Here is a 26,804-nt window from a genome sequence, read left to right as displayed (position 1 = left end):
TGATAGGAGGGAGAAGTCAGTCTTTGGTTATTTCCACCATAAAAAATGGTTTAAAATAATTTAAAAAACCCAGCCCTATTAGAAGTCAAACTTGATCATTTAAATGTCCAGTTTGAAATGAAAAGTGTTGCAAAATTATTTTCTGTAGTTTTGAGAAATATAATTTTCACCGATATTACATGAGGGTTATTAAATATATTTTTATGATATAGAAATGTGGATAACATTTTACTAATTAAATATTGTATCAATACATTTAATGTATTTTGTGGAAATTATAGCAGTGACTGCTATGATTTTTAAAAACAGCATAATGGAAGTCACTCCACAGAAGTCAGTCAATAAGAAAAAATGCTATGGTTTAAAAATTGAATGGCCTTTAAAAGCTCAGTATTGTAAGATGAATTATGAATTGACTTGAAACAACTGAAGTTGTTTCTTTTTTTGTGAACTTTCTTCCGAAAATATTACAAATTTTGGAAATGGTCATCTTCTTTAACAATATCATTGTGACCAAAATCTTGGTTCTTTTGAAGTGAGCACCTATGAGTAGGGATTGTGAAACAAATGGTCTTCATGGAAGCACCCCCATGAAGCTGAAAGGAGTTGTGTACCAAGCATCTATGATTCGCAACTAGAAAACAAATACATTTTAAAAGCAACACTCTTAAATTTAAGCCCTTCTAAATTCTAATTGTGATTTCTATAATAGCTTGTTTTTTGCATTTTTATGATTTCTTTTCTAGGTTATTTATGAGATATTATGTAACAGGGTAGGAAAACCATGTAAGTTCTACTAAATTAGATTTTTAAATTTTAATTTAGCATGCGTGCCAAAGAAAAAGGCACTGTCATTTAGGTATGGAGATAAACAACTTCAACTGGACTTTTGTATTTTAAGTTACAGAGCTATCCTTTTTCCTTTCAATTGTGTTTGGGACAGTAGGAAAGTGAGAAATAGAGTGAAAAAGCAGTATTGTAGAGAAGTCTTTGAGTGATGATAAAAGGAAGAATGATGAGCAGAGAACTGTGAGAGGCAGGATTGAGGTTTGGGGAGTGTGTGAACAGGACAGAGCGCCTCTGCTGCTGTGAATGGAAGTAAATACTGTGTCTCGGATGCTCAACTGCTTGGGCAATAGACATGATTTAAGGTTATGTTCTGCTGAGTCTGCTTGTGGTACTGAGGGGATCTACTCTTGAATAACTTTTCTTTAGAGACATCTAAATATTTAGAATGGCTGGTTCTACTGTTATTCAAAAAAGTGGCTAGGTGGTTTATCTTTGTTGGGATATTTTATATTTTTAATGACAAATTTGGTATTTATTGTAGAACATGTACAAAACAAGTAAAATGTAAAACTTGCTTATATTCTTGACATCTGGATATAATCACTGCTAATATTTTGGTATGTAAGCCTTAAGATATTTTAATTAAAAAATCAGGAATATTAATTGCCAATAGTCATTGAGACTGAGGATATCTTCAAAAGCATATATTGTATTCTGTATACACAGAATTGTATTGGTTCGGTCTCATCTTCTTAAGTATTCTTATTCTGTTATTCCAATAATTAATAGACATAAAAATTGTTATGATTGTAAATATTTGAATTATAGAAAATCCACAAGAAATTTAAAGAGTAAAGAAAAACTATCAGAAAATACTCCTCCAATATTTGATGAATTTTTTTCTTCTTAAGGGTATATTCAGTCAAGAGAATTGAAAATGCTAAAGCACCTAAACACTGAATTGTTAAGGACATGTTGATAATTTGTTTTCAGTTCTACTTTAAATGTTTTTCTTTGTGGGTACACGTAAGCTCCCTCAAATTTGAACCTGAAAAAATGTTTAACCAAACTATTTAATTCTGCATTTTGTTAAGTTTATAGAAGAAAATATTTTAATTAAAAGACCATGTCTTTTCATTCCCCCCGCCCCCATTAATTAAAAGTAGTACCCAGTTTAAGCAAATGGGCTTTTGGGTGAGATAGTCCTGAATTTGAATCCTAGTTCTCTCACTTTTAGACTAGATGTGTGATACTGGATTGGATGTTACTTATCTCACTGAGTCTTTCTTTATATGCAAAATGGAGATAATAATACTTGCTTTACAAAATCATAAAGACAAATTTTAATATATGCAAAGTCTCTGGCCCTTTTGAGGTATACGTAGTTCTTTTTTCCCCCCTCTTAGTGTGTTCTTTTTAATGAGGTGAAGTTCACATAACGTAAAATTAACCATTTTAAAATGCACAATTCAGGGGTACTTAGTATATTCACAGTATTGTGCAACTACCACCTCTGTCTAGTTCCAAAACATTTTTGTCACTCTAAAAGGAAGTCCAGTACCCATTAAGCAGTTGATCTTCATTCCCTTCTACCCCTCACCTCTGGTAACTACCAATCTGTATTCTGTTTCTGTGGATTTACCTTAGACATTTCATGTAAATAGAATCATAAAATATGTGATTTTTGTGTCTGGCTTCTTTCACTTAGAATGTCTTCAATGTTTATCCATGCCACAGCATGTATCGGAACTTCACTTCCTTATTATGGCTGAATAACATTCCATTGTGTGGATGTACCACACATTTGTTTATCCATTTATCCATTGATGGACATTTGGGTTGCTCCACCTTTTGGCTAGTGTGAATACTGCTGCTGTGAACATGACCATACATGTACTTGTTTGAGTCCTCTTTTTCATTTCTTTTGAGTATATACTTAGGAGTGGAGTTGCTAATTCATATAAGGTGTGATAAAAAAATACGGTGAATATTTAAATAAAATTTATTACAGTAAAAGACACATTGCCACTAATCCCCCTCAAGATACTTCCCCTCCCTTCAAACACACTTATCCCATCATTCTTGCCACTTTCTGAAGCAGTTCTGCAAGTCTTCTTTCGTGAGTGTCTTTAGTTGTGCTCTCGTGGCTGCCTTGATGTCCTGAATCATTTTGACTTTGGGGGCAGAGCCAGAAGTTGCACGATGCCAGATCTGGTGAATAACGTACATGAGGACACCGTCATGTTTTTATTTGACAAAGGTTGCTGTATACCAGAAGTGATGTGTGACACGGAGCATTGTCATGATGGAGGATGATTTACAGCACACTTTGAAACACTCCTTCTCTCAACCGTAGCTCACACCCGACTGCACCAAGCAAGTTGGAGCGTGTCACACACTGTTACTAAGGTTCTAGGTGCCGCTTCCCATATTGAAGATCCCTGCCTTTCCATTGGATGGCACTCGGCAGCAGCATTCACCATATTTTGTGATCACAACAGGGAAAGGCTCCGTATCACACATCGCTTCTGATACAGCAATTTCTGTCAAATAAAAACATTTCAGTGTGTCCTCATCCACCTTATTCACCGGATCTGGCACCCTGTGACTTCTGGCTCTTACTCAAAGTCAGAATGACCATGAAAGGTAAACGTTTTGAATCAATTCAGGACATCGAGGCAGCCACGACTGTGCAACTAAAGACACTCAGGAAAGAGGACTTCAGAACTGCTTCAGAAAGTGGCAAGAACGATGGGATAAGTGTGTTCGAAGTGAGGGGGAGTATTTTGAGGGGGATTAATGGCAATGTGTCTTATACTGTAATAATTTTTTTTTATTTAAACATTCACCATATTGTTTGATCATACCTCGTATGTTAATTCTATGTTTAACTTTTTCAGGAACCACCAAACTGTTTTCTATAGCGCCTGCATCACTTCACATTCCCACCATCAATGTGTGAGGGTTACAATTTCTCTACATCCTTGCCAACAGTTGTTATTTTCCTTCTGTTTTTATTATAGCCATCTTAGTGGGTGTGAAGTGGTATCTCATTGTGGTTTTGATTTGCAGTCCTTCATTTTTGAGTAGAATATATTCTAGAAATTGATTTCTAAGTTGGTTGATTGGTATTTGAAGCAAAATAACTGTAAAATGTTGTGATCAAGCCATGGTAGTTTATTTACTGCATCACCTACCCAAATTGTTTCTTTGGGAAGTAAGATCAGGGTGGCTGGATGGCTCAGTTGGTTAGAGCGCAAGTTCTGAACAACAAGGTTGCCTGTTCAATTCCCACATGGGCCAGTGAGCTGAGCCCTCCACAACTAGATTGAAGACAACGAGCTGCCGCTGAGCTGCTGGTGGGGCGGCCGGATGGCCCAATTGGTTAGAGCATGAGCTCTTAACAAGGTTGGTAGTTCAGTTTCCGCGTGGGATGGTGGGCTGTGCGCCCTGCAACTAAGATTGAAAATGGCGACTGGACTTGGAGCTGAGCTGTGCCCTCCACAATTAGGTTGAAGGACAACAACTTGGAGCTGCTGGGCCCTGGAGAAACACACTGTTCCCGAATAAAAAATTGAAAAGATCAGGGAGAAAACTTGAATATTAAGCGTTTATTCGTTTAACAAACATTCATTGTATGATCATTATACGGCAGGCCCTAGACCAGATGTTAGAGATATAACAATAGGACTTACATGGTTCCTTCCCATAAAGGAATTCACAGTGTGGTAAGACAGATAGATATATAAGTGAAGATGCTACAAGAGCTGTGCCAGTAGCGATAAATGCAGTATGTGTGGTATATGAGCATTGAGGTCCTATGGTTTGGGATCTTAGTGCTCCCAGAGCTGAATTTTACAGAGCTGGTACTTGAGCAGAGTTTCAAATAATGTATAGTAATTTATAGCATAGACAAGGGAGGGAAGGCCTTTCTTGGATCAGCCTCTGCAAAGGTAGTGAGGGTCAGAATGTTTGGGGTCCGGAGGCAGATGATTATGGCTGAATCTATAATGATATTTGGGGAAGAGAGGAGTTGAGGCTGTGAAAATACATAGAGGGCCTTGGACACCAAGCCACGGAGTTCACATGGGTAATGTGGCATCACGAAACATTTTTCAGTGGAAAAGTGACATACAGTTTGTATTTTAGAAAGATCATGCTTTTGGGCTATAGAGTATGGATTGGAAAGGGCAGCCAGGAATGCCAATTAAGAGGCTAGCGTAGCTTATGTGAGAAGTCATAAGGTCCTGAACCAAGTCATTGACAGGCATAAAGAAGAGCACAATTGAAAAATACGTAGGAGGTAGGCTTGGGCAGACATCTGCAGGGAGGAAGAGCACAAAGGTTACTTCAAGATTTCTGATCTCTGATATTGGGTGAAAAAAGATAATGTCATTCATCAAGATAGAGCATATAGGATAAGTATCAGTAACTCTGCTTTTGGATGTGCTGAGTTTGAGATGCCTGTTTAGATGGCCTCGTTGGCTACTGAAAACACAGCTCTGGAATTTGAGACAGTCCTATGTTGGAGGGGCACTGGTGGCATGTGGACACTTAAGTGAGCAAGAGGACCTGAGAGCAAGCAATTTGGGAGTCATTATTATATGTAGGCAGTAGCTGAAATGAAGGAGTGAACTGAGGTACTCAAAACTCAGGGGGTGGGGTGGGGAGAAAGTGGCTAATCGTGGGGCACGCCACAGGAAATGTGACAGGAGGACTAGGAGGGAGGAGCTGTGTGAGACCCAAGAAAGAATTTTTAAAAGACATTATCAGAAGTGTTTAATGCTGGAAGTCAAATGAGATCAGGAAGAAGTGTCCGTTGTAAATGGCTGTTAGGAGGTCGTGGGTGACCTTCACACCCCGAAGTTCCCTAAAAAGAGCTGCCTGAAGTATAATTGCAGCGAGTTGAAAAATGAGAAAATGGAAGTAATAGTGAACTTGGGCCAGTCTTTCAAGAAGTTCGGTCATAAAGGAAAGGAGCAGAAGGAGCGAAGGTATTAGCTAGAGAGAATGTAGCTAAATGGGAGTTCCTTCTTTGGAGGAAACTTTGTCTTCACTGTTAGGCATTTACAACCAGGTTTCTCCAATATCCAAGCCCTTGGTGGAAGAGGACGAGGCACCTGCAGGGCTCGAGAAGTGCGTGTGACTATGGAGACAGGGTGGCGATGGCGGTGATGCTGCTGTAGTGACACTAACGTTCATCGAGTGGGCGTACGATGTGCCACATGCACAATTTCAATCATTTGCCCAAGATCTCATAGCTATTATGTGGCAAAGAGGGATTTGAACCTAATTCATCTGGAAGCAGTGTCCCTGCACTAGATAGTAAGAAGCAGTGGAGAGAGAATAGGTGTGAAAGGCAGTTGATACCCGAGTCCCATGTCCATCTGATCTCTACCCCACCCCTTCTGAGAAAATTCATAGTCCTCAGTGAGCTTCTGGCTTCCAAATACCTGCCACGAGTGTCAGAAACATGCTTCCTTGTTTCTTTTTCTGCTGGGAACTACCCCCTGTGGTTTCCTTCAAGAGTTTTTCTTAGCTTATTTGAGGTTTTCTAAAAAGGATTTTTTATTACTGAAAACAGGAAATAAACATGCATTTAAAAGACTCTCAGTATGCTTATGGAAGGCTAAAGTCACTCTTATGTGACAGTAACAGCCCCTGGGTATTCAAAAGGCTAATGTCAGAGGAAAAGCAGACTGGCTGTTATGAAGGTTAAATTCCTGATACAAGGTTAGGCTGCTAGGATTGGATGGGTGGCTCCTCTGGTACAGGTTGGGGGAAGAGAGAGAGAAAATGGGGCAGTTTTTGAAGACTCCTGTCAAGGGAGCCAGTGCTATGGCCTGGGCTGGCAGCAGGAGTGAGTGGAGGAAGCTCAGGGCTTTACACCTGCCTCTGCCTCCCCTTTGCTCTTATTGCTGCCCAGGACAGATTTTTTTGTGGCAATGTGGGCTCAGTAGAACAAGGAGCAAAACTCCAGGTAGAGAAGCGTTGGGTACTCTGACTTGAGTTTCTGTGAATACCAGGTTTCAAGGTTGGATAGTTTACGTGTAACTATCTCTGTCTCCATGTTTTTCAAAATTGAGGTTTATATTGTTTCTTTGGTTTTATAGTTATCAGTGTGAAAGCTCCTTAGTATAAATGATAGTTTCATTGTACATGCAGTTTTAAGAATAAGGAAGATAAGCATTTCTAAACTTGAAAAAGGTTCCAAAATCAAATGTTTATTATGACAGATGTTTTTTCTTTTTTACTCAGTTTTGGTTTCTCCAAACCATGTCCTGCTTTTTTGTTTTTGACTATTCAAGTTTTGATTTCATTTATTTCTAGCCTCAAATTCAGGGCATCTGTTAAGATAGTAATTTCTGCCCTTGTTGCTTGTTGTCATATGGTTACAAATAAAGCATTCAATCTATTTGAGGAAATTATATATCTATTTGAGATAGGAATTTTATGCATATACAAATACACACCTGAAATATGAACTGTATGACTGGGATCCTATTTATTTCTTCTTGATGTCCTAAATTGCTTAGTCTGATAAAAAGAACACTCTAGGTATTTAGTAAATGGTGAATGGAAAATCTGGAGAATAGTAAGCAACTATACCTCTATTAAGTCTTTTTAGATAAAAAACAAGATGCATATTAACATCTATCTCTATCTGTCTCTCTCTCTCTCTGTCTCTCTCTGTCTCTCTCTCTCTCTCTGTCTTTCTCTCTCACCCATTTTAGTTCCTGTTCAAGTCAGCCATGTGTTAGCTAAACTAGCACATGTGTAACAATAACTGGAAATAGGAGGTTGTTATTTAAGTATATTTTCTGTGGTAATTTTATGTGCTACTGTCTTCACAGTTCAGAGAAGGCACGCTCTACCTTTCAATAATAAAGCATCTTCACATGTCAGCAAAAATGTATATTTAATGAAAGTACTATTTGGAAATAAATATTAAATAAGGTTAAGTCCCCAGGCATGAAAAGTGTGTTTTTGTCTATGCTTAATGTTTTCTCCATATAAGTGTACCTCCACATCTGGTTTAAAACACATACACTCACACACAAAACCAAGACTTCCTCTGTTAGAGAGCACCTATTGACTATCTAGTGAAATATCACATAGGAGTTCATAAGGTTGTCTTTTGGGCATTTTTTTTAAAAACATGAACTTTGACTTAGGGAGTAAATTTAATAAGAGGACAGAAAGCAATGTGGCATATTAGAAAAGCATGCACTTAGGAGACAAAACTCTCTTAGCCAAATGGATGATCTTGGCTAAGTTACCCAACCTCACAAAGCCTAAGATTCCTTATGTATAAAGTGGGGAAACAGTATCTACCTTACAGTATGTTTGGGAGGATTACATGTGATAATGAATATTGAAGTGCCTAGCATGTAATGGGTGGTTAATAAATATTGGCATCTACGTTTTTTTCTTCAGTTCCCCTATTTCAGGCTTTCATGCCACCTCTTGCCTTTATATCCTGCTTTCTGATTGTTTCCCAAGATTTATTAATTTCTTTTGGATTTCTACAATTCAGTATCTTCTCATCTTCTGGACATTTTTCTGTTCTACCTGAAGATAAGCTGAGGAACCAGATAAGTTTAGTGTTAGGTATTCACACAAAAGTTTTATTAAAGTTGATTAGCATTATCCTTCTATATATTTCCCATACTTTTTTCAAAAAGATTTTTATTCACTTTGTAAACCACTGTGAATATATGCTTATAGTGCTATATATAGTTTTAACCTTGCCATTTAAACAAATCTATTTGAAATGGTTTAATTAATACTGAGTAGAATTTCAGCATGGTAATTATATTGTTTTTTTGATGGAGAGCTAATAGAAACAGGTAAAATATAATATATATAGTTTAATTTTGATGTCTAATATATTGATGAATGGTTACTCTTTCCTCTTTAGTTAAATTAGTTTAAAAAGTGTTTTTATTCTAGGTGCCAAGGATCTGGCAATAAACAAAACTGAGTCATTGCCTTTGAAAGCTCTTTCTAAAGTGAAAAAATGTTTTCATACATAAAATTTTTTATAATGCATTTTCTTACTTTGCTCATACATAGTGTATACTATACATCAAGGAGTTTTTATTGTAATAGAATGTTATGTTTTAGGGGAATAGTTGAAGCTATAGCTCAAATATTTGTTTTTCAAGATTAATTTCAAATGCAGTTTCAAATCCCAAAATTTTTAGATTAAATATTGATTGCGTTAAATTTGCCACATTCCACAAAGTTACTATTTTATTTATTATGACTTACTTATTGTATATAAAATATACTCATTTTTGGGGTATAACATCGACTTGCAGGTTTAAAGTATTTTTCATTAATTTAGTAAATATTGTTTGAGGACCACGTGTACTCCTCTATAAGTTCTGCCTTATACCAACCTGGCTCAAGAATTTAAACTCAGATCCAGAGCCCAATCTATTTCCTTTTCTTCATGCCGTGTATGCAGAGATAGGGGCCAGAACTGGGGAGATGAATAGATTGGTCAAGCGAATGAGGATTTATTTGGATTTAGTAACTAGGAAGAGGTCATTAGCGACCTTGGAAAGAATTTCTTTAAAATATATTTGGGAGAAGAGACAATTATTTCAGAGGACTAAGGAAACAGAATAATAAGGAAATTGAAGTATCAGATATAGGGAATTGTTCGTATTTTGTTAGTAAGTAGAAGGAGGATTCATGCAAGGACTTGAAAGTATAGCAGCAACTAGGGGGTATAACTTCAAAATAAGGGGTGTGTGAGGGTTATAAGAGAGAGAGCAAGGAGTTGGGGATCAAGTGATTAAATACATGAAGAGAGAGGAGATAATTGAAACCATAATGTCCCGGAGGAACCAAAGAAGATAGTTATTAGGACATAAGTAAAAGGGAATTGGGCTTACCAGAGCACAGAGAAAACTTTTCATTCTATACAAGAGGAAGAGATGAGAATGAATGAAAATAAAAGTATTTTAAGGTGGAGAAATGGGATGGTTATGGTCACTCCTGAAAGGTAGTCTTTCATTTTCTCATACAGTAGAAGGTAAGGTCATTTGCTGAATGGAATAGGTGAGAGGGAGATGGGGACTGGGGAAAACGTTCTGCCAGGGAAACATACTTGGAAATCAGCGATTTTGCAGCAGTAACACCCCAGTTGAAGTTAATGTGGACTTTATAGTGATCGATAATATCCTATTGTTCTATACCAGGAGTTGGCGAACTACAATCCAAGGGCCACGTCTAGCCCATGTAGCCTGTGAGCTACCGTAAGAATGGTTTCTAGATTCATAAAAGGTTTAAAAAGATAAGCAAACAAAGAAGAATATGTGACAGAGACTATATGTGGCCTTCAAAACCTAAAATGTTTGCTATCTGGCCCCTTACAGAAAAAGATTGCTGACCCTTGTTCTGTAGCTCAGGATGAAAGAAAACAAATGCTAGTGTGATTTAGAGGTGGGAGCTGACATGCAGGACATGATCAAAGATGAAAGGGCGATAAAGTAAGGCATACTTATTGGTGTTGGTGGAGATGGACAGTTGGGTGCAGATTGATAGGGAATAAAGTAAAGCCAGAAGAAAGCCAATGGATTGGATTGAAATGAAAGGGAGAGGACTTATGGCTACATCTCATAATGAGAATAAAAAGCATGGTCAGTTGGTATGAGGCAAAGCTGACAGGTAAAGAAGTTGGAGGTAGAGAAAAGGGGCACATTTGGTTATCTTGCAGATAAAAGAGTTCCAGAAATTGCTAAGTATAACTATTTCACTGAGGACATGAAATCTCCAAATATGAGTTCAGGATGATGAAGTATCAGAGGTACTATAGTTGAATTCCTGAAGATGGTAATGGGGAGACTGTGTAAGAAGAAATAATGTGAATTAGGTTACTGGAGTTATTGAAGAAAGTGGAAGTGAGCATGGAGAATGAGGTAGATGATGGTAAAGAAGTAAGAAGAGACTGGTGTAAGTAGGTGGAATTACTGTAAGTAAGGGGGGAAAGTGAGGGTGGCAGTTAAGTGGTCCTCCACTTGTCCTGGCAGCTGAGAGAAGTCTGTTCCCTCCTCTTAGCTTGGTAAGTGATAGAAGGTAGATAAAAAGGCTGCAGGGAAGGTGTATTCTCTATGGGAAGTCAGATTTACACATAGTCTTTGAGTATGGGAGGAGCAAAGTTGTAGATTTGTCTCAAGTTGTAAAATGAAGCCCTGAAAATAAAAGTAGTTGGGTTTTTTTTGTGTGATTCCACTCTTGTAAATTTTTATTGTACTTTACTTTCACAAGAAAAAAATATAAGAAGAATCCATTAAATGTTAACAGAAATTCTCTGTTTTTTTAAAAATTAGTTTCAGGTGTACAAAACAATGTAATAGTTAGACATTGGTCATTTATATCCCTCAGACAGTGATAACCCCCCTCCCCCCATCTACTACCCCTCTGACATGGCATACAGCCATTACATTTCTATAAAGAAAAGTAGTTGATTTTTGCATAGATGTATAAATGTTTTACATACAGCTCTTCCTGTAAAGAATTTTTATTTGACATTAGTACTTCTTACTATGTATAAAATTCATTTTTTCAATGAAATTATTAAGGGATTAATACTAAAGATATCTCTCTTGACTGTGAACATGAAGTAACCTGGCAGGTAACCTTCGTTTGAAATATTTAAACTGTCTGAATTGGGCTACCAAGTAACTAGTAGATACCAATCACTTGGGCATGGTAGTGGTCCTTGCATGACAACATTAATGTAGAGTCAATATTGTAGTATATGAAGCTCTGTTATTAGACATACATATAAGGACATAATGTGCCTTAGCCATTAAAAATCCAGTGCGGGAGATTTCCCTCTCCTCTGAAAAATGAAGCAGGAGCAGTCGGTAGCTGCTTTATGTTTTTATATATTAATGGGCAAAGTGATTCCTGCATATGATATAATTGGTCAGCATTTTTCTAGAGGAAAAACTCTTTTCTATGCTAAGGACTAAAAATAGAAGCAGACAAAAGGTAAATTGCTAGAAATTTTCATGGTACTAATTTTGAAGTTACTGGCTCCTCTTGTAAAAAGCCTCTTTATTTTTTCTGGAGAATTAGATTATTTTCTGATAATCAGAAATCTTAAATACCTAAAACTTCATTTTAAATGGTACCTTTATTTTAAGTGGTTTTCAGTGAATAGCTTTTGGAATGTTTTTAAAGATTGAGTTAAATTTCTTTTCAGTCATAAGAAGACAATACCTTAATTGTGTCACTTACTTTATTTTTATTTTTGTATTGTGTGTTTTTTTCCTCAGTTCCCATTACAAAGAATATAGCCAAAACACAGTCGTCTACTTCCAAAGAGACCGAGCCCATTACAAAGAATATAGCCAAAACACAGTCGTCTTCTTCCAAAGAGACCCAGCCCAATACAAAGAATATAGCCAAAACACAGTCGTCTTCTTCCAAAGAGACCCAGCCCATTACAAAGAATATAGCCAAAACACAGTCTTCTTCTTCTAAAGTGACCCAGCAGTCAATGCAATCTTCACAGAAAACTGCTGTAGCATTACCTACACAGCAGATCAAGAAATCAGGTCGGACTAAACCACCTGCACGTACTGCAGTCCCCAGGAAGGGAATTTCTGTTAAAAGTCCCACAGCAAAGAAAAAAGGCACAAACACAAGAAGAAAGGTTAGTTGTATCTCCTACTAATTTGTATTATAGGTCTCTGTAGTGCCTTATTATTTATAACATACAGTTTAGGATTTACTAAGAGTATGATGAGGTCCTTCAGGAATGTAGCAAGAGTATGTATATAAGGCTCTTTAAGGCCTACATAGCTATCAAGATTGGTATTTCTTTTCTTGGGTAAACTTAAAACTTTGAATAGTGTTCGGCCTCTTCAAAACCACATTAAAAGTACAGCATGGGTATATTTATGTTCAGGCCAGTTTATTTAAAACTCAGTAAACTTTAAAAAAAAGCAGTATGGAGTAGATTTTACTGTACATAAATTATACCTTAGTAAACTGAGGGGATGGGAATCAGTGTGATAAATTAAATGATTCTAGAGTCACATCCTATTTAACTGACTACCCCAAAGAAAAAAATTCTTAAAACCTGAAAATGATAGAAAAAGCAGCTACCTGAAGACACTGGAGAGTAAATGGAAGCAGACAGACTCTGGTGGGGGCAAGCATACACAGGAGGAGGGTTGTTATACAGAATTCACTATAAATATAAAGACATAGAATCTTCCTAGATCTATTAGAACTTAATAAAATTTCAGTAGTATTATCTTAAACAATTCTGAGTTCAGCCATTTGATGCTAATAGGTATAACATTTCTGTTTCAACTTACCGTGTTTCCCCAAAAATAAGACCGGGTCTTACATTAATTTTTGCTCCAAAAGACGCATTAGGGCTTATGGTCAGGGGATGTCATCCTGAAGAATCATGCTAGGGCTTATTTTCTGGTTAGGTCTTATTTTGGGGGAAACATGGTAGCAGTATGGATCAAAATGGCAATACCGTTTTGACTTAATACTTACATTAATACGGATATTTTTATTTTAAAAATCATTCAAAATCTATAAATTAAAACTGAAAGTCAATAAAATAATATATTTCTTATATAAAATCATAAATGTTGAAAAACTCAAATAAGCAGGTTATTCTAATGTAAATCATTCGCAGATGAAAATTTTCAAATAAAAAATAAATTATAAAATTAAGAAAAGTTAATGAAATTTAAAGGGAAACAATATTTTAAATGCATTTTTTAAATTAAAATGTATCAAAAATGTCATGATTCATGTGTTTAATACATGTTTTCCAGCTGCTGAAAAAGTCTTTGTGGTTCGTTGGTATAATGATGAAAATAGAAGATAACTCCAAAATATATTTTTAATTCCTTTGTTTTCAAATTATTCCAATATTAATTTGACAATTTTGAAGATATCTTTTTGAAAATATTGTTCATATGGTGCTCAGGATGGGCAAGGGACAAATACTGTAATTTTTTGGATAATAAGCTATTTTGTTTCAAAGAAAGCATTTCAATTCACCGTCATCTTCTCCGGCTTCATTATTTCATCGTGAAAGGATGAAGACTCTCAGGCAGTCACCTATATCCCTGTTTCAGTACTGCCATGTGGTAGTTTAGTTTAAAAGTCTTTGAACTAGAGTAAGAATTATTCTTGCAATAGACTCTTTCCTTTGTTTTCTCCCCCCACCAAAGGATTCTAGAGGTATGGAAGAATATTTTCCAAATATAGGTGTACCTTTATCATGTTAATGCGAATATACTATTTTGGTATGTCATAAATCAAAGGATTCAGATTTCAGATTTTTAAAATACTGAAAGAACAAGAAATATCAACACTAATTGCGATTAAATACTTAAAAATTAACATGATTTAAAAATGCTGTGAACCCAAATGACAGTTATTAATTTAAACAAATAAAGAAAAATTCAACAACATTGAATGTTATCCTATTTTTTCCTCCTTTGTCCCTGCCTATTAAATATCCTGTGTTATTACCTTTTCTAGGCACAAGAGCCTCTTCTCTGATATTGGAGAGCTGTGTTTGAAGGAAGCTCCAAGAAAATCCCAAGAGTTGATACAAAACTCTAGTGATATTTAACAATGGCCAGAAGACATTTGGTTCTTATATACAATAGGCATAATTTTGTATGCAAGCCACTTGTAATTTTGTCAAAATCATATGTAATATGGAGAAATGCAGACTAGATACAGTAAAAACTAAATGACTGCTTTCTAAAGACAAATTCTGTCCTCTGCTTTGTTGAGAGGTCCCTCACCTTCATTTGGTGTATTGCTGTATTAGACTTATAGATGTTTCTTTAGCAGTGTGAAAAAAACTTGTCTTATAGGGAACCTCAAAAAATAAAACAAGTTACAGAGTGAACTATTTTGGCTAAAATGTGACCAGTTAGAGCACTGGGAATCATAGCCTCTTGGTCTCTTCCTCTCCCACCTGACCAGGTCATGGAGCACTCTGAGGAGCACAGTTTGGAAAGTACTAAGTTTGTGACAAACTCCCACGGCTTTTCAACCCTGAGGACTTCTGACAACTGATCATTTGTGAACCATTGATGCTGATAATTTTCTTACCTCCTTATGTAGCATTTTTTTAAAGGATAATGTATACTTTGTTTGTTTATGTGGTTGGTTGTTTTTTTTACAGGAAAAATGTATTCCTGTTGTGTGTTCTACTTCTTCAGTTTCTGTAAAGATGCTGATGAGAGGCCGTGGTGTTCCATATAAGGATCCCGTTCCTGGCTCACCTAAAATAATGTCTACAGGTAAATTAGTATATTTAAAAGAGTATAAAATTACTAACCTTTTATTCGGTATTATTTTCCGTGTCTGAACTGGGAATAAGAGGAAAAAAATGATGATAAACATTTCCTTTAGCATTTTTCATATTAAAAGTATTTTGAAATTCTCGCTGTTTATTTTGATGTTAAGGAAAAATGTCTAAATACAGGAGTCACTTGAAAATACAATAATACCCTTAAAGTTTTTTATCCATCTTTGTAAGATTTATAAAATTTACATCATTAAATCTATTCTTGTTTTCCCCTCTCTCATTTCACAATTTGTATTTTTTGTCTTACATGTATTTTTAAAGCTACCTCAAACTTTTTTTTAATGCCTTTAAAAACCTTGACAGATCATTGCCTGTCAAGGGACATGATGACTTGAAATTGTTCTCTATGTGAAGACTATGAAATGACAGAGACCCAGACTAATCAATTCCTTTTATTTGTCATCTGCACATTTTCTTATTTCTGTCCTATTTTTAAAAGCATGTTTTATTGCTTTGTCTCCTAGATCCTTAATTACCTCCCTTATACTCTTCTGTTCCCTGGGTTTTTTACCCCAATTTGTCTTTCCTGACTAAAAAGAAATTTAATTTTAATTTTTTGATATATATATCATTTGAAAAAATGATTATTGTAACATAACTCATTTTGTCAGTTATTTCTGATTTTTAGTCCATTAGTAGGAGAGACTAGCTAAATAAGTATAATGCAGATGAGATAAAACATTGAAATCCTTTAGCTTCATTTGTGTTCATCAGAACTTTGTCCATGTCGTCAGCACCACAGGTGAAGTTTTTTATAGCTGTTTCATTTCTGTAACAGTCCATCCTTCCTCTGGCTATTGCCGCAAAATTGAATTACATATTTCAACATCATGAAAGTGAGGTTAATGGTTTTTTATTGGGCTGAATATATGAAAATTTATATATGAAAATTTTCCAATGTAGTTTAAGTAATGGGGAATAGATAAAAATAATGTACTTCTTGATTTAGGGAGACAGTATATTTTTACATGTGGTAATGTACCTTCATATTACATTATATGTTGATTTGTATTGGTTGATCCTCAGTGAAGAAAAACTATGGAAACTTGACACTTGTGTGATTATAGATGATTTGCTTCTAAATCGTATGCTTTTATTATACTAAAGAAAGCATTTATATTTAAATTTTCTTCAATGAAACTTGGCATGTATACAAAGAACATTTTTATTATTAAAGTTAATGAAAATTTCTCTAGGTCATTAGAATTTACTGTGACATATGTCTTAAGTTATTTGGTTGCATTAGACAATATAATGAAGGTACAATATTGGTGATCTAAAATACAGTTCAAAAAGGAGTGTGTTAACATGATCAGTTTTAAAAGAAAATTCCTACACCGTTTGCACAGTTAAAAGGTAAAAATATTTACCTTTATGTCATTTTATATAATGTGGGAATGTGTGAATTGTTTTGTGATACTACTAAAACTTCTATAGTTTTTTTATTAGTTTCAGGTGTACAAAACAGTATAATAGTTAGACATTTACACCCCTCACAAAGTGATACCCCTCCCAGTCTACTACCCCTCTGACATCGTATATAGCTATTAAAGTTCCATTGACTCTATTCCCTACGCTGTACTCCACATCCCCTCACTATCTGTCTTTCTGTCTGTCTGTCTAATTGTAGTTGACATTCAATATTATATAGTTTTTATTATAATCACTTTGGGCAAAATTCTAGAAAATTGAACCAAGTATTTGGATTATTTCTAGGTTTAATATCTTTACACAGATGTAAAGTATAATTACATACATATTTTTAGGTAGAAGAAATGATCATTCATGTTACTATATTTAGGTTCTCTTTGAGTGAAGTGTGGCTAGTGGGATATAGTAATTAATTATGTAGTGTTTATGTTCCTTTTAACCAATTTCATTGCTTGTTATTTCTATATACACATTTTTTTCTCAAGTCTGTGTTTATATAAATAAACATGGAAATGTTGGCCCTTACCTGGATCAGAAGAAAATCCAGCAGCTGCCTGACCATTACGGCCCTGGCCCAGTGAATGTGGTGCTCCGGCGCACTGTGCAGGCCTGTATGGATTGTGCCATTGAAAGTAAGACAGTTTTTGGATTTCTTAAGCCAGATGATCGTGGAGGAGAAGTGATAACTGGTATGCTCAACTAATCAATCCTTCATTCAGCTTTTTTTCCAAATTTGATTTCAGGTTTTGAGAAGGCAAACATTTTGTAACATATAGATTATTTTATAATATTTCTATTAACCATTTATAATATTGGCATACTTATTATATTGATAGAATATTTATTAGTTATATATAAGTTTATAGACTTTTAACCGTTTGGAAAGTTGAACTTTACTTTCAAAGTAGGCAATATCGGAGTAATACTGTAAATTGAGGTAAAAGGTACAGATTTTTTCCTTTTACATGCTATATTAAGCTCACTGCAGACAAAATACCTTGGTTGATAATGTATTTTTAATTTTTTTAGAAAACAGACTGATCGATAAGCTCTGAATAAAAAATGTGACTCAAGAAGTGATTAAGAGATAATTATACAGTTTCATGATTATGTGATAAGATATTACAACTTTGGTACCCATGCAATCTTTGGAATAGTAGATAGTGTTGTTATAGATCAGAAGGTTTCTGTTGTTTCCTTTATGAATATTTTTAAACGAGAATACTTTTACAAACACAGGCTGTTGTGTTTTAATGAAAGGAACTTTTTAAAAAATTTTTATTGGGGAAAAGTGTGTTTTTCCAGGACTCATCAGCTCCAAATCAAGTCATTGTTTTCAATCTAGTTGGGGAGGGAGCAGCTCACTGGCCCATGTGGGATATTATGAACTCTGTGCTCTAACCACCTGAGCCACCGGGCCAACCCCGAAAGGAACTTTTATAATTTTAAGATTATTCCTTTATAAATAACAAAAAACACAAATTAGAGTTATATTACGTTGCCTAAATTGATGGCGTTTTTGTTGATATTGTAGATCTCATTTTTCTATGGTATAACTTACATCTTTTTTCTCCCAAAGCCTTCTTTGATGGAGAAACTCATTCTGTCAACCTCCCTCCAGTGAATAGTGCGTCATTTGCTCTTCGTTTTCTTGAGAAGTTATGCCACACCATGGAGTGTGATAACCTTTTGAGTAGCCAGCCTTTTAGTGCTTACAGAGGTAATACTCATAGTACTGTGGAGAGTGATCAAAATAAGTCAGGTAAGAGAAAATACAAAATTTTATATTGTGCTTTTATTACATTCTATTAACATTTCATATTAACTTGAGAACCTTGTGTAATTCAGAGTTTTTCCTTGTGTGCTCCTCAAAGTAAACAACACACACACACATATATAACATATAGTTGTTTTTGTTCATTCAAAGCAGGAAAGTAATTTCTTATATTTGTAATTCACTTCAGAATCAAAACAGAAAGCCATCTCGTGGTTTGATTTGCATGTTGTTGATTTGCATGTGGTTTCCTTTGCATCTTTTCATGTGCTTATTGGCTATTTGTGTATTTTCTTTGGAGAGCTGTATTAAAATCTTCTGCCCATTTTTAATTGTTTTTTTTGTCTTTTTATTATATAGAAATATAATACATTTATATGTATCATATTATATATTATATTGTATAGTTATACTTGTTATATATAAATACAATACATAAAGAATTTTTTATATATTCTGGATAAAAGTTCCATATAAGATACATGGTTTGCATGTTTTCTCTTATTCTGTAGGTTATCTTTACACTTTTTTTTTTTAAATTTATTGGGGTGACAATTGTTAGTAAAATTACATAGCTTTCAGGTGTACAATTCTCTATTACATCATCTATAAATCCCATTGTGTGTTCATCACCCAGAGTCAGTTCTCCTTCCATCACCATATATTTGATCCCCCTTACCTTCATCTCCCACCCCCCACCCCCCACCCCCCTTACCTCTGGTAACCACTAAACTATTGTCTGTGTCTATGAGTTTCTGTTTCTCATTTGTTTGTCTTGTTCTTTTGTTGTTTTTGGTTTATATACCACATGTCAGTGAAATCAAACTATCAGTACAATCCCCTTATCCATGGTTTTAGTTACTCATGGTCAACTGTGGTCTGAAAATATTAAATGGAAAATTCCATAAATAAATAATTCATTAGTTTTAAATTGTGCACCATTCTGAGTAGTGTGATGAAATCTCACTTTGTCCTGCCCAGGACATGAGTCATCCCTTTGTCAGTGTGACCACACTACATATTACCTGCCCATTAGTCACTTAGTAGCTGTCTCAGTTACCAGATTCACTGTGTGTTATCACAGTGCTTGTGTTCAAGGAACCCGTATAGTAGCCTAGCGCTATGTCGTAATGTCTACGTCATTCTCCTCACTTCATCTCATCATGTAGGCATTGTATCATCTCAGGTCATCACAAGAAGGGGTGAGTATAGTACAGCAAGATATTTTGAGAGACCACATTCACTTAACTTTTACTATAGTATATTATAATTGTTCTCTTTTATTTTCAGTTATTGTTGTTAATCTCTTACTATGCCTAATTTGTAAATTAAACTTTATCATAAGTAGGTATGTATAGAAAAATCATAGTATATAGAGGCTTTGGTACTTGCCGTGGTTTCAGGCATCTACTAGGGGTCTTGGAACATACCTCCCATGGATAAGGGAGGACTGCTCTACTGCTTAGTGTGCTTTCTTTTTAACTTGAAGGAGTCCCTTTAGTATTTCTTATAGGATAGCTGCGCAAGTGAGGAATTCTTAGTTTTTATTCATGGAGAATTTTTAAAGGTTAGTTTTAAAGGTTTTTAAAGGTTAGTTTTACTGGACATAGAATTCTTTGGTTTTTTTTTTGGGGGGGGCGCGAAGGGGAACAGGACTTTATTGGGGAACAGTGTGTACTTCCAGGACTTTTTTCCAAGTCAATTTGTTGTCCTTTCAGTCTTAGTTGTGGAGGGCGCAGCTCAGCTCCAGGTCCAGTTGCCCGTTGCTAGTTGCAGGGGGCGCAGCCCACCATCCCTTGCGGGACTCGAGGAATTGAACCTAACCTTGTGGTTGAGAGCCCACTGGCCCATGTGGGAATCGAACCAGCAGCCTTCAGAGTTAGGAGCACGGAGCTCTAACCGCCTGAGCCATCAGGCCGGCCCTGGATATAGCATTCTTGATCAATCTTTTTGTTTCAGTGATTTAAATGTGTCATACCACTTACTTCTAGCCTCTGTAGTTTGTAGTCAGTTGCTAATCTTACTGAGGATCCATCCTATGTGCTTTTCAAAGTCCCCTAATGGATTTGCTTTCTCTTGTTGATTTCAAGATTCTCTTTGTCTTTTACTTTTGATAATTTGTGTTTTATCTAGGTGTGGATATCTTTGAGTTGGAGATTGTTGAGCTTTTTGGATATACAGATTAATGTTTTTCATCAAATTTGGAAAGCTTTCAGCCATTATTTCTTCAAATACTCTGCCTGCCCCTTTCTCTCCTCTCCTGGGTCTCTCCCATTGTGTGTGTTTTGGTATGCTTCATGGTGTTCCACAGTTCTCTGAAATCTGTTCATTTTTCCTCATTTTTTCTTCTTGTTCTTCAAACTATACAAACTATCCTCTCCCTCCCTCTCCCTTTCCCTCCCTCTCCCTCCCTTTCCCTCTCCCTCCCTTTCCCTCTCCCTCCCTCTCTTCTTCTCTCTCTCTCTCCCTCCTTCCCTCCCTCCTTCCCTCTCTCTCCCCCTCTCCCCCTCTCCCTTTCCCCCTCTCTCCCTCTCTCCCCCTCTCCCTCCCTCTCTCCCTCTCCCTCGCTCCCTCGCTCCCTCGCTCCCTCTCGCCCTCTCGCCCTCTCGCCCCCCCCCTCTCGCCCCCCCCCCTCTCTCATCTATGTTGGGATTTACCTTAAACACTCTAGGAGGCAGTTTACAAGTCTGCTTTGTGTAGAGCCTCAAGGTCAGCAAGAAATGAAAACTTAGGACCTTCTCTGGACTTTCCTGAGCATGTGTGAGGCTTTCTAGATTCCCAGGAATATCTCAGTGCTTTTCAAAATCCCCAAATGTACATCTCATTCTCCAGTTTTCCCTTTCAAGCTTTTTGGTCCATTTCTTGTCAGCCCCTACTGGTAGCACTGCTTTAGACAGCTACAGTGTTAAACAATTGCCACTGAATTTTTTTATTTGTTGTTGTTTTTTGACCAATGCCTTGGAGATAGGGCTGTTCAGACAAAGTAGGCTCTGATTCCGGTCAAGTAAAATAATCCCTGAGATCGGAGCGTTTCAGTTATTTGCAAGATTGGTCACATAGTGACAGTTCTCTGGGGATGGGGCTTTTGGAGAGCTCCAAACCTATTGTGTCCCCTCCAGTGACTGCTACGCTACTGTTTTTCATAGATACTATAGTTGTGAAGGTATTGGTTTGCAAAGTTGCTATAAAACTGGGGTGAAGGGTGGTTTTAGGAAGCTAAAATGCCATAAAATTTGCTGTTCTTTCTGAAATCCAGCCAGTTTTTTGAATAAACGCTTTTTGGATTGTTGTAATCCTTTAGTTAATGTCCACAGTTTTGAAAAAAGTTAATTTTGCCAGTATTTCCATTATTTTTATGAAGGAGTGGATTTTCAGAAGTTCTTAGTCATCCTGGAAGTGCCTCTCCATCGTGACTTTAAATGATCTGGCTTTATCTAGTTATCTCGGCAGGAACAGTTCCATGCCTAAGCTTACTATTATCCCCAGAAGCAGAAATCAAGACATTTTGTTTGTATCAGCCCCAGATAGTAGACCATACACCAGCTTCTTTAACTTTACACACAGAAAGCATTAGACTATTATCAGTAAAAGATAAGTACTTTTTCTGATCTTGCTAAGATTCTTAGGTAAACAAATATCTATAGAATACTATACTTTAGTATTCAAATTTTCTATATCATTAAATGAGTATGAAAAAAGTCAATATCTTGGAATTTAAATGTATTAACTGTAGAAATATTTGTCATTTATTGAAATATGTTTTGCCTGTTGGTTTTATAATCCATGATTTAAAATAAAAGCAACTGGTAAGAGCTCTCTTAGACTCGTTGGTGATCAGTCAGTAATGGGATGGCTGCAGGTTGCTCATCAAATGGTTTTGAGAGGCATGCCTGTCCCTAGCCATTTTGGACCAGATGAAGTTCAACTTTGGTACTTTCTCATTGTAATCTTTCTTCTCTCATGAGGTCTATTAGGCTTTTTAGATTTCTATTATACTTTATTTTTCCCTTTAGTTGGTAGTTAAATCAAGATATTAATATTTAGAGTATAATTGATAATTTGAGTTGTCTTTACTTTCAGCATCATGCCTTAAAGAGTGGTCCTTTAGGTAGAAATGCATTTGGTTGAATGATAAATAAGAAGTAGAGTTGTTGTAAGGGTAGCCCTAGGCCAGGATTGTTGCCTATACAATGGGGTGTTCATTGTACCCTGTCTTCTTCTTAACCACCCTTAATTCTTAACTTTACTTGCTCATGGGAGCAATTTTCCCAGGCCTTTTTAGACATTATAATTGGTTGTCTCACTGCCGCCTGAAATATTTAGAGATATGTGATGGCCCTAGAATAAATAAAGCCTAGACATAATGCTTAAAACTCCTGAATATGGTGTCACTGAAATATTTAATAGGATGAAATGAACACATTATTCATAAAAAATCAAATAATTGATAAATTGTTGATGAAATCATAGTAGGAATATGATTTAGAAACAAGTGTTTTATGCTGATATGAAAATGCTAGAGTATATTAGTTATAACAGACACTTTTTTTGAAAACAGTAAAAGAAGATATAACAGAAAAACAAAGCACCAAACGACCTCCTCAGCAACCTCTACCTTATGTTGCTACTCTCTCTCCTAAGCTCCCCAAAACAAATGCCTCTCCAGGTAAATAGTATTTACACGTCCCAGGATTGGACAGAAAAGTCACTCTGTACCACTTATGTATGCTCTTGGGTGGTGGTGTTGGAAATAGGGGGGTGTATTTGCTCAAATCATTTTGGCAGTTAGGCTAATACTTTGGCAGCTTTGTTGAGCACTTCATTCCCTTCAAAAGGGCACAGTTTTAGTTTCTCTTTAGATTAAAAACAAACAATTAGAGTAAATTTTTCCATTCAGCTTTGTACTGCTAAAAGCTGCTAGAAAGAGAAATGGGGGGAAAAAAGAAAGAGGAATAGAAAAACCTAGTACCTTTCTCCATGGAAAGTTTTAAGTGCCCAAGTAGTCAGCAGATGTTAGAAACCAACTGTGTAATCACATAACAAATAATTGTGAAGAATGTCATTTCTAAAAATGAGTGCTTTAGTGAGGTGGTCACAGCCTTGGTGGCAAGACTTTTGCAAGAGATAGTTTCCCTGAGAAATATAGGTGATGTCATAGAATCAATTTGGATTTCAGGATAGAGTCCATTTCTAGAAATGCCAAGAAGGGATGTTAGAGGTTTGTAGTTCAGTATAGCATGGTTTAAGTGAACTGTTGTTGCAGATGAGGAGATTTTTGACCTTTTAATAGCATTTGAACTGTAAGTCTATTGAAGATAATTGCCTTTGTCTTTTTTCTTGTAGAACTATCATTTTCTCAGGGAGATGGCATACTCAGAGAGGAGGAGCTTCCTGAAGATCCCATGAACTCACCACTAAATCCAGCACATTTTTTGAATCCTGACAGTGCAAATACTGTAACTCTGGTGGGAACCCCACTGTTAGAACTAGCGGAAACTGAATCATCTACCCAGAGCAGTTTTCACGAAGTTGGATGGCAAATGGAGAGCGAAAATGAAGGTATATTTAAAAACAGTGATTCTCAACCAATGTATTTGTTTTTCCCCTTAAGGTTTCCATGTCTAATAACATCCCCTGAGATGGTATCGCATTGGAGAAAATGCCAAATTGAGGCGGTCGAGTCTTCCCCTTCACTTCACTGTCTGGGCCAAGCCACTACAGATGCTAAACTTTGCCTCTGTGTAGATTGCCTCTGCTTTTAGAGTGGAGGTATTTGCAGGGAATCTGAGGATAGATATTTATTCCATAAAGGGGAAGTATACCCTGAATTCTTAGTTATTTTCACAAAATACGAGATTTTGAAGACAGGCCTTCTCAGTAGAAGATTCTAAAAGGTTGCCTCTAATGCTGAATATCTCACTTCCAAATGTATGTCTAACACTGCCATGCCAAAGTAGCCTGTGTTTGGGCTTGAGAAAGCTAGCTTCTGGTCTTCCTAGGATCCTAGTAGAATGACTAATAATGATAACATTACTTACTAGTATTTACTTAATAGTAATAAAAATGGTCATTTTCATCACTATCTGACATTATGTGCCCGGCACATAATATTTTACATAGTCTTATACATTATATCTTCACAACAATTCCTTGAGGTGTAGGTGCTGGTAAACATTTTTAGGTGAAAAATCTGAAAAGTCACTTGACTAAGGTGTCCCCCAGCTAGAAAAGTAGCTGGGCCAGTACATGAACCTAGGCACTCTGGCTCCAGGGCTGTACTCTTAACTGCTGTCCTGCTTGCATCTCTAGAGAATAGGTAAGCATTTCACTTGGAAACCGTCTAGAGGTGTCATTACTATTATTTTCTTGAAGGTATTAGAACTGTTATTTGAAGCTGAGTCTACACCTATTGCCGGTAATGTTCACACAACCTTCTGCCCTGCCCCATTACTTGAATGAAGCAAATTGTTGATATTCGTTATAGGAAAGAAATCCAATAACATTGTTGGGGATAAAATCAAATCACTTTATTTCAGAAATATTTACTGATATCCTAGTATACATAAGACAAAGACATGCAGGAGAAAAGCATGAGTGGACTTTGATTATTGTTTACAGAGTTTGTTTCATGTAATTATTTGAATAAGATGATGTTAATGTTTGCCACCATCTCTGATTGTTTTGAAGATAGGGGCCCAATTAAATTATTTTTCCATAATAGATTAAAAATAGATGATCTTACAGTTCCATTTTTAATATAAAATTACAGTTTTATACCAGAAATCATATCTTTACTTAGAGTTTATCTGTAATAATCTGTAAATCTAGTTATACATTATTTAAGACATAACTATATCAAATACTTATGACAGAAACCAGAAATACCACAGAAACATAATTTAGAGGTATGATTTACCTTGCCAGTAGCTTTATGTTAAATTGAGTCTTTCTTGAGTTAAAGGAGAAGACTTTTCTGTCTAAATTGTTAGAATGCCTTAGGTAAGGCATGGTCTACACCATCATCGTTTTTATTTCAGTTGATTCAGCCCAGTAGCTTTTCTTGGTAGATATAAGCAACATTTTTATCTCTGACAAGTGGAAGGAAGGATATATTTTAGTAAAGAGGTTTTGTTTCACATCAAAGTTGTGATACTGAAAAAGGAAAGAAAATTCTGAGCCACACACACAAAAAATGGACCATCCTGTATTCTTTTATCTTCTATTAAAATGTCCCTAAAGTGCCAGAGCCCAGATGATAGGAAAGAAAAGGTATACCTGTGTCTGATTCACACAGAAATTGTGTGGACGGTCCTTGGTTAGAGACACAAATCTTCCTAGCGAATTATAAAACTCACTTCTGTTATCACACACTAACTTAAGGGAGTCGAGTGCTCTGGTTGAGTAAATGAGTACTTGTCCAGACACAGCAGTTTTAGCACAACTTAGTGAACAGCACAGCTAAAACTTCGAGGTCTGAGCACTTAAATTGTTTCATGTCTCAGCTATTTCTTTTTTCAACGTATAAACCTTCAACCAAAATATCTATTATATGCAATTAAACTTGAAAGAGGTATTGAATATAATGTTAAAGTTACTTCTGACCTAGCTAAGCAGAAGATCTTGTTTTCGTCAAAATTCAGATGAGCATGTAAGCCTTGAGAGACAGGAATTTAAAGAGTAAGGTAATCCTAAAAATGTCCATATTGAGTACGTGGGAACGATTCGGTAAAAGAATAATTTGGTTCTCAAAATAATGGAGTTACTGAAATTCATTGATTTAAGTGAAGAAATGTAAGCAGTTGTTAAACTCAATTTGGGACACCTCCATTGTATTTGGCTACTAAAATAAACCTGATCTAGACACATCAAGGGGAGAGAGAGAAATTCATTGAAATATTTAAAAAGAGAGCAATAGGTTAGCTGAGATTAACCTAATTTAACCCAAGTAACAGATCTTTTGCTATATTTGCCTGTAGCCAAAGAGACCTCGGATTGCTCAGTGTGTTTTATGATCTTTGAAGCTTTAAGATAACTTCTGAGGATTCTTTTGTTGTTCAGGGGAGATCAGATGGGATGCTCGTGGGTAGCCATCCTCACGTCGTCTTTATCTAGGCTTTCACTGGATTTTACACGTGGAGTCCTGGGTCCTTGCCGGGATATTTAACAGATGGTTCCAGGAATGAAACCATTTCTCCGAACTTAACATCTCTTCTTTCAGGATAATGATCAGGTCAAGTATGATTTGTCTTTTTTCCCCCCATTAAAGCTTCAAATTATGTAGCTGTACCTGAACAACGCTTCTATAAGGACCCTTCAACCTGGTCTGTGGATGAAGTGATAGAATTTATGAAACAAAAAGATCCTCAGATATCCGGCCCCCACACCGACCTCTTCAGGCAACATGTAATGTATCTTTTCATCCGGTTT

At 36.1% G+C, this 26,804-nt stretch overlaps 1 protein-coding gene across 4 annotated transcripts in view; it reads left to right on the top strand.

Moving 5' to 3' along the window:
• The window catches only part of SCML2 (Scm polycomb group protein like 2), a 71,567-nt gene that overhangs the window by 41,925 nt on the left and 2,838 nt on the right, over window positions 1–26,804 (top strand). For 3 of the 4 annotated variants that reach the window (XM_019755382.3, XM_074323703.2, XM_088794779.1), the window contains 7 exons: window positions 12,087–12,466; window positions 14,987–15,104; window positions 17,089–17,292; window positions 18,183–18,365; window positions 22,936–23,043; window positions 23,721–23,936; window positions 26,644–26,780. In XM_019755382.3, coding sequence (XP_019610941.1) covers window positions 12,087–12,466; window positions 14,987–15,104; window positions 17,089–17,292; window positions 18,183–18,365; window positions 22,936–23,043; window positions 23,721–23,936; window positions 26,644–26,780 — 1,346 coding nt within the window. The remainder of the gene's footprint in view (window positions 1–12,086; window positions 12,467–14,986; window positions 15,105–17,088; window positions 17,293–18,182; window positions 18,366–22,935; window positions 23,044–23,720; window positions 23,937–26,643; window positions 26,781–26,804) is intronic. The other variant, XM_088794780.1, reaches the window with a different exon arrangement.

This window comes from Rhinolophus sinicus, chromosome 18 (assembly GCF_057876585.1).
Source record: "Rhinolophus sinicus isolate RSI-liver-muscle chromosome 18, RSI-T2T, whole genome shotgun sequence".
In the NCBI taxonomy this organism is placed as follows: domain Eukaryota; kingdom Metazoa; phylum Chordata; class Mammalia; order Chiroptera; family Rhinolophidae; genus Rhinolophus; species Rhinolophus sinicus.
This window is presented reverse-complemented; position numbering and strand designations above follow the sequence as displayed.